At 38.6% G+C, this 12,075-nt stretch overlaps 1 protein-coding gene across 1 annotated transcript in view; it reads left to right on the forward strand.

Moving 5' to 3' along the window:
- The window catches only part of pof1b (POF1B actin binding protein), a 30,783-nt gene extending 25,935 nt beyond the window's left edge, over positions 1–4,848 (forward strand). Inside the window, exons 12-13 of the mRNA XM_028596427.1 lie at positions 245–359; positions 2,827–4,848. Of these exons, the coding sequence (XP_028452228.1) occupies positions 245–359; positions 2,827–2,847 (136 nt within the window). The 3' untranslated portion in view covers positions 2,848–4,848. The remainder of the gene's footprint in view (positions 1–244; positions 360–2,826) is intronic.
- Positions 4,849–12,075: the final 7,227 nt, after the last annotated feature.

Genomic DNA, 12,075 nt, shown 5'->3' on the forward strand with positions numbered 1-12,075 from the left:
ACGTTATTATACGGGTGATCGTTTGATAGTAAAAAGATGGAGCCAGTAGATGGTAAAAATAGCTAAACCTATGGTCCAGGAGAGGAATAAAAAAAAAAAAAAAAAAAAAGGGAAAAATATCAGCCCCAATATGTTGAAAAACCAAATTATTATTATTATTAAACTATGCATCCAATCTGTGTGCTCAGGCATTAATACCTGTGTGTGTGTGTGTGTGTGTGTGTGTGTGTGTGTGTGTGTGTAGGTACAGGAACCAGTACCCTCTCCTTGGTCTGTTGAGCGACGACTACAACGTCACCTCGCCCGTCAAAGAAGCCAAGACCATCGTCATCGAGAAAACTGGGGAGATGTACAAGCAGGTAAAAACGGGAGGGAGGGGGAAAAGATAATATTAGCCACCTACTATTTCTCAACATACTGCATGATAAAATGTTATCAACAAGCACCTGAGTGAGCGGTTTACTAGGTCTTATGGATGACTTTGTGTCAGGAGTGTTGCTTATTAATAATGTTTGGTTTAATGAAACTGCAGACATTGGGCACCGCTGCTGTATGGGAGATGTTTGATGATGAGCAGACTCATTCTGAGAAACCTGCTGGCATTGAGACACCGTGTTAAATTCTCTCTCTGCCAACAGACCACCTACACCAAGTCGCACCACATTCAACACTGACATAATGAAATGTGGGACATAGGTCAGAGTGAGAGTGAGGGGTTTATACTCTAGAACAGAGATCTTCAAGAGGGGTCCGGGGACCCTAGGGGGTCCTCAGAGTTAGTACAGGGGGGGCCACCAAATTATTGTAAATTTGTAAATGTTTAAAAAAAAAAAAAAAATTCTATTCTATTCACTAAAATGTATAAAGGTTTTAGGCCGCCCACACATTATTGTAGGCTCAAGGCCAACTCAAGAGAGGTAGGACATTTTAATTCCAAGTAAGGAAAAGACACAAAAAGGTTTTGGACAGGAGTAACAATATGTACAGTTTTTAACATGTTGAAATGATACAGCACGAATGGTTGAATGATGAATGGCACCAGGTTCCTATTCACATCAAGGAGTGGTCACAAAACCAGGAAATAGAGCACAGAGCATATTGCAGAGCAGAGAAGTGAAGCATAGTGCAGGTCTACGTCATCGTTGCTTCTGGCTTTGGTTGCGCCTTGAAAGGTCAGCGGCAACGAGGTCAAAGTTGACATCATTTGAACTTTGAGCACAGCTGCTTAGCAGCAATTTCAAGCGGTGCGCGGCGCAAAGGGGAGTGCTTTCTCCGAGTTGTTTCCACCGCTCCCCCCATAGGAAAGAAATGGCACAGCCAACGCAGAGCAGTTTTTATGTGTGGGCGGCTTCACTACTGCAAAGGTTTGAAAACTCCTGTAGGTCTTTGCATGAAGATGTAAATTATTCCACCAGGATGTTTAGAACTAAAAAAGAAGTAATTGGTTTCACAGTTTAGACTAATTGTCAACCCTGAATATATTTTAATACCCACCAGTTGTTTTCCCTTTACACAAATGTCAAACAACAACAACAACAACAAAAAAGAAATCAAAATGTGAGCAAAAACATGTTGGATTGGAATTTCTAAATGTACTATATCTGCCTTATGTTTGACTTGGTCTTGGTGGACATTGAACTACTAAACAAATGTTGTGCCATCCAAAACAACTGTATATGTTAATGACTGAATATCCAATAATAGTGATATTAGTAAAAGTAGTTTATTAGTAAATAAGGAAAAACTCGTTCTAATCATCCAATTTGTAATTAGATGAACTAGATGCACCTTGTAGTAAAAAGGTGCTGCTGCAGGGTTTTAGGTGGAAGCTTGCAATTTAATGATTATAAATCTGTATTTTGTGTCAAATGATTCAGAATTATCTGTGTAATATCTGAGATAAATGTAAATGTGCTGTCTATTGCAACATACAGTCTTTGTGTTGCATTTATGGCGAGTGAGAAATGTTGGATTTATTGGGGAAAATCCACTTCAGTTGGTCTCAGACTCATCCCAACTCAGCTGACTTTTTTTCTGATATGCATTGCATATACAGAACATAATGATAAAACTGCACAAGAGCACTGTTATCATGTTTTTAACAGTATCTGTGTGCTCTAAGATCAGCCCAAAACACTGACTGACAACTTTCTTTCTGAATTTCACTTAATATTTCCCTTAATATTATGCCTTACAGGGGCTATGCATCATCCCAAACTACTCAAGGTGTATTCATTTATTGCAAATTAATACATGTAAGGTGCATGCAGGTTATCTTGCCAGCCTGTTCTTCTCAAAAGTCTGAAGTCAAAAAGGCTGAATTTCACCACTACCCCAGGTTTAAAATAGGATCAGAATCATTCATGTTTTCTTCCAGGTGAGTTTCTCCATGCACTCTAAACACAATGTACATATATTCTGTGTTAGCAAGTTATGTTTATTTTGGCTAGAAATGTATTTTAATCCTATTTAGAACATGGGATAGTGGTGCACTTCAGCCTCTTGTGGCCAAAATGAGTATTACAACAACAAACCAAACTTTTTTTTTTTTTTTTTTTTCCCCACCTGTTTCACAGATGAAATAAAGGAACTTAGAAAGATTATCCTGGCATAAAAATTATTTCACCTGTTTTTAAGTCATAAACACAGGCGAGAAAACAATTGAGATCAGACATAGAAAATTGATCACCAGAATCTTTTTTCCCTCACTTGCCTTTCAGGGCTTCCATAGTCCAACATCCAGACACCTTCATACTTCTCTTTTTAAAGCTGACTCAACATTTGTACAATATGTAACAACTGTACCTGTGTTTTATTTTAAAACAGGAAATCATTACAACCCCTTAAAGACACACTGCTTCTCTCCGACAGGAATGATTAAGAAGACCCAGACGTCACCCACCCTCCCACTCTGCATGCTCCTCCCCCTTCCCTCCCTCATCCTCAGGGCTCCCAGGGTTGGTGGTGGTTGAAATCCCTCCCCCCCTAAATTTGGGATCATTGGTTCAAATCTTTGGTTTGACGAAATTGGGCTGGTACCCGTTTTATTTGGGCTTAATATGACAAGGAAAGAAATCTATGCTACAGCCAGGAGGTGGTGCAATGAATCATGACAACTGGGAACTGGTTGAGATTTGAACAGAGGACAGTTTTGTTAAAGAATCTGAGCTGAGATGATTTACTAATTGGCACAAACAGCTACTTCCTCTACTTTATCATCTTTATAACTGTGTTCTGCTTGTTTAAGTTGAAAACATGTCAGATCACAGTTAACCAAGTAAACGTTGACTGGGTCCCAAACTGGCTTGGATTGGCTGCCCTCCATACTGCCCGCAGTAGTTGAAACTAAATATCATGTGGAAATGATAAAAATGCAAAATGTGTATGAGGTTGTTAAAAATAAAAGTCTATGCTACTCTAACATACTCTTTTTCCAATTTAATACAAGCAATCTCTTGATCTGACTATGTACAATAACACTAAAACATAGCCTACAATATTTCGATGAAGAATGTGCTTGGACCAGGCAAATAAATGATTAGCACTCTGCAGTAGGGTTGGGAAATGACGATACATTGCCTGCAATCAAATCACTAAACGTGATTTTGTGATATAATGCAAGACAGTCATCTGTGATACATTACAGTGTATGTAACTGAAGAGAAGTGGTAAACTATATGTGAAAAAAATCTAGGAGTTTCCTGTATTTGTTGCCTGCATGATGAGGACATTCACATACAACTGTGACAAACAATGTGAGGCACAAACCAGGAAAAGGCCAAATGGTTCAGAGTTAAACATTCTGGAGTAAAAGATAGTTGCAGCTTAGTCTCAGTATCACAGGAGATTGTATTGTGATATATAAATGTATTGATTATTTGTCCCATCCCTACTTGGCAGCTCATAAATTACAGTAAGGCTGCATTCAAGCCTGGATGTTGTCTTCCCTTGAATCAAAAGGGGGATATCCCGAAAATGCTTGGATGAAAGATAGCTTCCAAACAAAGTGAAACTGATGGAGTGTCCCAAATCTATACTACATGCTAATTCTTAGCAGGTTTTGAGTATGTATCCACACATCAAAACCAGACAGTATGTACACATATACAGTTGTTTTGCGAGTGTGCTGGATGTTTTCCAACATGCTTTGCACAAAAAAAGGAGAGGAGCTGCTCACAAGTGGAAATAATTTAAACATGGATGATGGTGAGATTCCTGAAATATCTTAAAAAACAAAAAAAGGTATTACTTCTAAAAAAACAAAAACAATTTGCTTTCTCTTTGTGAAGTTTAATTGGCAGTGATGGCGTCCGATGGCGTCCAATGTCGTACCTATTGAATCATTTCCTGTTAACGTTGGTAAAGCAGTGCTAAAACAGTATTCTATGTCGATTAGTAGCCATTGTAGTACATACTGTATAGAATTATGATATTGTATGGATTTGGGAAAGTTTAAAATGTAAAGTTAGTCTTACTAAATTTGTCATTATCTGATCAATTACAACGCCACGCATGTTTTTCATATAATATAGTTCAGGACCGTTCTGTTTCATCATTAGTTGATCCTTTGCTGAGGGCTCTGGTCTTTACTTCACAAATGTCCTCACCATGGGGCTTACTGAAGGGAAGACGATGTGCTGGGGTAGAACCACATGCTGCCTAAGTTACCAAACGAGCGCCGCCTCAGTTTCCAGTTGTCACTAATGCACGTTTAGACAAGACTGGCACCATCAAGCATGTAGCATGAGATCCTCCTCAAAGCCACCACAGCCATGTTAGCTCAGGGGATAAGGAAGTGGATGTGTTACTATGATTGCTACTCTGCATGTAAATATGTATGTATATATATATATATATATATATATATATATATATATATATATATATATATTGTAAGATGGGCACGATCAGTGAATGTTTTCTACTGTGTGACTGTAGTTTGATCAGGTGGTTTGCTTTGCTTTTGTGCTAAATGGTAGTTTTTATCTGTGTAATAGTTTTTAAAAGGCTTTTTATTTTAAGGTTGGGATGTCTTGATAGACCCAGAGGTGCATGGGTATTCGCTGTTCACATGTAGCTCTGATGTGTTTATGTGTGACATCGGTGGGTGGAACTGGAGCATGGTTTTATGGGGTTTTATGACGGTGGAAGAAAATGTTAAAGCACAATATTATGTAAGATGTTTATTGAGATTTTTTGTGTCTGAGTTTTCCTGGTTGCCTGTGTTCCGGCCTTTTTTTACATTAGGAAGCATGTTTGGCTGCTTCAAGTCCACTAGGAGTTCGTCTTAAAAGGTGCTGCGCCTTGTTTCACTGATCCACAGGTTGATGGCAGTTCTGGGTAGAAAGTTTTCAGAAAAAATAACACAGAAACTAGCTGACTTTACACTGAGGCTGTTATGAGCCTAAAAATCTTCTTAACATAGAGACTGCTACATTGCAGACATTGATGTTTTCAGCTTCCTATTGCCAATAAAAAAAGCATCTATTTGTGGTTCCCAAACCAGCTTCATCCACATTATATACGTATGATAGCTGCATATGTATTGATAGTGATAAGAAGATGTAACTTATACAGAGATAACAGGGAAATTGGTTAAACCACAAATACATACAACACAGTGTTTTCTGAAGCATTTCTATTCATCTCTTGTCTGTCTCTCCAGACAAATACACAACTTTCAATATGTGCTAATATGCAACTCTCCTCCTTTTGATAACAGTTGGAGTCGATGTTTATTTCGTCTTGATCACCTAGAGATGACTAATTACTATAAACAGCAGGTCAAATTAAACAAATGCCAGTTTCTATGTTGTGACATTATTAACTTTACCGTGATACCATGTTGACTATTGACATGTAAGACATTAGAATTGGACAGATAAATACCATAAATCCAAAATGTAAAACCTGTTTCTACCTATGTACGTTTCATAAAGCCTACAGATAAGTTTTTGTATATGTTGAACAGACCAATTGCTTTGGTATTATTTATCAGGTAAAGACAGGAAATCTGTTCAGTGTTCAGTGTTCTTCCACCTCTACCTGGAGGTTTTTTGTCTGTCCGAGTCATGGATTATGCTCAAGGACCTTGCGTGATTTTACTGCTGGTAGGGGGTCAGGATGAGTTTCAAGTCGTCACTTAATTTTACATGGAAATAGTTTCAGTTTGTGTAACAGATCCAATTTACAGATGCATGTCCTGTAACTTGTTTAACAGGCTGCAGCACCAGTTACAAGATACTGAAGTATGTTAAAAGATCATATTTAACTATAGTACCGTGCTTATGTTTCAGCCATACTGTAGACATATTTATTTATTTATTAGGACAAAGTGCATTAATCAACATTTCTGGCAGTGTTAGCCAGTCGGCTAATTTTCTAAACTGTAGTCCTAGTTACATAGTATAGTGCGCAGACATTCCCCCTCAATATGTGATTAACACTACTGACCGAACAGAACTGCCCAGTGGACACGGAGCCGAATTTCAGTGGAAAGCCTGTAAAAAATGTCTTGACTATCATGGGACCTCAAGTGCCTTACTCTGTTAGCAACAAGCTTATGTTGGGCCAGCATCACGGTTTGGTTGACAAAATAGCATTATCATCTGGTCAGTTGGTCAAAATCTATCAACTCTGATCATTTTCAAAATGTTTTGGCAACATGGGACCAATGGTGGCTCTTTGGTTGCCTGAAGGCCTACATTTGTTTGCTCTCTGGGTAATCTCTGAGGAGACCTAATACTGCTTTCTTTGCCATCTGAGAATAAATTGTATACAGAGCTAAATTAACTGGTTTTAGTTAATCTACAAATAGATGCGTTTCAATATATTTTCATATGCAAACATTTTTCTTTATTTTCCAGTTCAGGAGGATCTGGGCTGCTAGCCTGCCCGGCAGCACTGCCTCAGTCCTCTCCAATGAGAAATGTTTCAGCTGTGATAGATTGTGAATAAAATCAGTAATGTATCTATGCAAAAGTGCACTTGTTTTCTGTTTTACTGAACTGTTTACTGCACGGTCAACACAATCACACAATCAATACGGTCATGTTAAAGGGGAATTTCACCCAAATGATAAGAACTTACATATCCCTTTCTTTACTTTTGTCTTTATCTCTGTGTGTTTCTGTCTCTATATCCTTTTTATGTTCAATTAATACATAATCTGAAAAGGTCCACCTATTTTTCAGAGATTTAAAGCACATTTCACCTAAACAGCTCCATTCACTGAATGAAGACTATGAAATATAGGCGAGAGCCCAGAAAAGCAAGTAAATGGACTGTTGAGCTCATTTTGTTTCATGTACTGTTCCAAAAGGTCAAGAATGGACAAATGAATGCCTAAATATTTGCTTTCTGTCTTTTGTTTCTCTCATTTTTATTAAATCTTCTTCCATTCCCTTGTTTCCTTCTTTCATCCCATTTTCCTTCCTTTCTTGCCTCCTTTTTGGTTTTAACGTTTTACTCGATATTTTTAATATAACAATGTATCAAAATCCGAAATTAGGGAGAAATTAACATCTGCAACCAGGATTACAGGTTTCCCTGAAGTTAGCATATAGCTACGTGTAGCAGCGTATCTAATGTAAACACTGCAGTAATGTGCCTGGAGCAAATGACCATATAAAGAAATCCGGCACGAGTTGACATCTGTTCGAGTCAAGAGTAGAAAAAACTTGATAGCAGAGTGAGGTTTTTGCTCACAGGGATTGCTTTTACATACATGAACCTCATTATTTGAAGCTTTGGCCATTTGTACCATTATATATTTACAGAAAATAAGGGAAAAGCATAATGGATCTACTTTGAGGATTACATTTGTGCTTTCAGAAGTAGCATGTATTTCTTCCAAATAACATGCACTTTTTTCCTACATATTTTGACTTTAATTGTCCTCGGCTGCAGGAGTCTATCCTAGCAAGCATTTGGTGAAAAGCGAGGAGACTTGTACGTCACCACTGCATCATACTCTAAGTGTGTCCAGCAGAGGGAACCAGCCGCTCTCAGCAGCTCGCTCCTCGCTCGGGGTCAATGAGTGGAGCTGATGGAGCAGAGAGGCAGAGAATGAGGTCATTACAGCTCTGTAGGGCTTGGCTCAGTTGGCTGCTTGTCAACCATTTTGACTTCAGTCACTGTTCTCAAAGCCCACATGGCCACAGAGAAAGCTCAAACCATCACAGAGCAACGCTGCAAGCGGCCATGACTGTCCTGACATAGAACCAGGCCCGGGAAGTAACAGATTACAACATTAAGAGAGATTTTAGTAATCAGACTATCAATAATTAAGTGCTATAATTGATTACGGATACTGACCAAATTGAATAATCTGATTTGATATTCTGGAAATGGGAGATTAATGTTTTGGAGAGAAAAAAAAAAGTCTATTTGAAAGGGAAAAATATAGTATCAGTCCTTAAGGTAATGAAAGTCATTTTATTTATATTGCGATTACGGTTCGTAAAAGTATCAGTACAGTAAGGTATATTTACAGTTTGCCATTTTGCACTCCACAAAGTTCATGCATATGTTTATGTTTCATCTTGAGTGTTTAACTATAGCATGGACTGATAAAGTCTATTATTACCTCTGGGAGGAGGTCATGTTATTGGTTCGGTTTGTTGGTTTGTTTGTCAGCAGAATTACATAAAAAACTACTGGCTCATTTTGAATGAAACTTGGTGGAAAGGGCATGGGCTAAGGAAGAACCCATTAAAGTTTGGAGCGGATCCGAATCATGGGCGGATAAACAAATCTTTTTTCACTTTCGTTAACATTGCGAGAGGCCATGGCCTTGGCGGAGGTCTGCGCTCTCCGCGTGCCCTTCTATAACTGTCATTGGGTCTAAATTCATGATATGGCTGAAATCATTCACCATGCTTCCTCTCTCCTCACTGACACATTTCCTGACTGAATTGATTATGCAGCTCATTCTATGTAGGCCTCATGAATTAAATATAAGGAGTTACACTGAAAAAACAAACTAAAACAAACAAAAAAACATGTTTTAAATGATTTAAACCTGGATTAAATCATGATATGTTCTCCATTTTCTTTAATGTGAATTTGTGGATGGTAAAAGCAGAGTGGCGTGATAGTGCTCCCCTAGAAGAACAGGCTGGGAAGCAGAAATGTTTCTTCCAAGTGCTGCTAAAACTGCTTAGCACTGTAAACTCACTGCATTGTTACAATCTACACAGACACAATATGTGTGTTACCTGCTGGTAATCTGATTGTGGCTCTCCCTGTTGTGCTTTTTTGTTGATTAACTGTGTCAGACCTGATCTGATGAAGCATCAGTGGTCGACCTTGCCACAAATTTGTGTGACACATAGAGAGAGAATAAGCAAAGAGCTCAGGGGAGCTGCAGTCTGGTGATATTATCTGTGGATTCATCACTATTAGCGACATCTTTCACAGACATTGATGCATTCTTGTTAAAAAAATATTGTAATATTAATAATATACTGTATGACAAATTTGCTATAGCAGATGGAGGGAGCAAAAAGTTGAGAGCAAGAAAACACTTATTGCAGGAAGCAACCAGAAATCTCCTGTGTCAAAGTCTAACATTTTGTTGACCCATTCATCCATCCTTACCTTCCCTCTCTGCAGACTTTGTGGCTCTATAATAACTATTTTAATTGTATTATTGTGTCATGCACACAAAGAGTATGCCCAGCCCACGTGGGCTTACAAGGCGCCATTTCTTATAGCAAGGGACCAGATACCAAAATAGCAACAACAAATTAACAAATAAACCTTCTTGTCTTTTTTGCCATGCTTTAGAAAAAAAAGTCGCCAACAACTACTAAGTTAAATTTAAACAACCACTCCAATTGGTCATCATCAGTACACCAGAACATTTCAGGATTTTGAACAGACATTTCATGTAAGATGATGGGTGTTCTTAACTCATGATAATGACAATACAAAAAAAATTTGATTCATTCTCAAGTTCTCCTAATTCACATAGTTTGCACAACCTTTTATCTTGTTGGATGTTTTTAAACCTACCAACTCCATATATATATATATATATATATGACTGTAATTTGGCTGCACGGTGGCCATTTTCAACACCGTAATACATGATCGCTGTGACAGTTTTAATCACGTGACCGTTCTTTTTAACATAACATCGCAACAAGACGTAGTTAGGCCGGCCACACACTGGCTGCGTGGCGTGAGCGTGGCGTTTCTGTTGCGTGTAAGCTGCTTGGATGTCTTTGCACACCAGAAATGTGTCTGATGCGGCGCTGCTGCTAGCCTTGTCTGGACACATGTATGTTTCCCATTGATTTACTGCACTCAAGCAGTATACTTCATGTTAAACATAAATATATACTGATTGACTGAAGACAACGTTGGCAGTATTGACGGCAAAATACGCTACAGAATATTTTGTTCTGTAGCGTAGGTGCAATATTTGAAAATCAATAATAATTTTTTTATTTTTATTTATTTATATCTGCATTTAAAGTGATGGTTCGGGGTAATTTCTCCCTAGGGTCCTTTGCACCATGACCTCGAGCCAAACACCCCCCCAGAAGCTTTTTTCACCTGGGTCGAACATTGGGAGAGTTAGCGTAGAGTAGCGTTAACCGCATGAATAGCTTAGCGCAGGATGGATCCAGTGATGTATCTCGTAAATGACCCCACTAATAATGCCCGAAATGATACCAAACTTCTACACTAGTACAACTAGTTTATTTACTCATAAAACGATGGATTGGAAAGTTTGTAAGTACACCAGAAGTTTATGTAAATAACACTTGCCTGCTGGCTTCTGCTCTCTGCTGTTGTTGCTGCTGCCGGTAGTTAGACGAGTGCTTAGGGACGTCTACAAATTACAACACCGAAAAGAGATGCAACAAAAATATTTATTAATTTAACTTTTTTTTTTTTTTAAGTAAGTGCTGTAGTATAACTAGCAGGAGACAAGTTATAATTGAGGTAAGTTTGGAGACATTACCTTATTTAATCATTAAAATAATAAATATTTTTGTTACATCTCTTTTCGGTGTTGTAATTTGTAGACGGCCCGAAGCACTCTTACTGCCCATTAGGTAGCAGCAGCAGCAGCAGCAGCAGCAGAAACGAGAAGCCAACAGGCAAGTGTTATTTACATACACTTCTGGTGTACTTACAAACTTTACAATCCATTGTTTTATGAGTAGATAGCCTATTTGTACTAGTGTAGAAGTTTGGTATCATTTCGGGCATTATTAGTGGGGTCATTTACGAGATACATCACTGGATCCATTAGCCCCTGCGCTAATAAGCTATTCAGCTGATAACGCTACTCTACACTAACTCTCCCAATGTTCGACCCAGGTGAAAAAAGCTTCTTTTGTTTGGCTCGAGGTCATGGTGCAAAGGACCCTAGGGTGAAATTACTCCGAACCATCACTTTAAGTCAAAAACTAGAGACTTTCAAACATCAACATGTCATTTATTAATATGTAGGCTATTCATGTCAAAATTACATATAAAAAAATCTTTTCCTATTCTATTTTGCCTAGAAACGCTTCCAACACGCTTGCGTGTCGCGTGAAAAATAGGCGTCGGTTCTATTTCTACCATGCACGCGTTTTCGGCGCCTGAGACGTGCGTGTCACACGAGCAGTGTGTAAACTCTAACCTGTTAACATGGGAGCTGAATATGAACACGCCACGCAGCTGACAAGCTCATGCGACGCAGCCAGTGTGTGGCCGGCCTTACAGTATGTTGTGAAACAGAACTACAAGTTTAGGCAACAAAAATACTTAGTTAAGTTTAGGCAAAATGAATGATTGGTTTGGGAATGGGAAAGATCATGGACTGGCTTAAAATGAGTCACGGCCGTTACTACGTCATGGACATAACTAAAGAAAAGCACTGACTTTTGGTTTCACACGGTCCTCTGTTTGTTTGACACATCCACCACCCCGTCCTCCTCCCTACTGTATGTGGAATTTGGGGATCTTATAATTCATCACCTTCCTTCCTCGTTTGCTCCCGCGATAATTACTACGGCCACTAGAGGTCACTCACAAACAAACGTAAATATGGTTCATTATTAGCTGCTTGCA

Source organism: Perca flavescens, chromosome 13 (genome assembly GCF_004354835.1).
Source record: "Perca flavescens isolate YP-PL-M2 chromosome 13, PFLA_1.0, whole genome shotgun sequence".
NCBI classification, from domain to species: domain Eukaryota; kingdom Metazoa; phylum Chordata; class Actinopteri; order Perciformes; family Percidae; genus Perca; species Perca flavescens.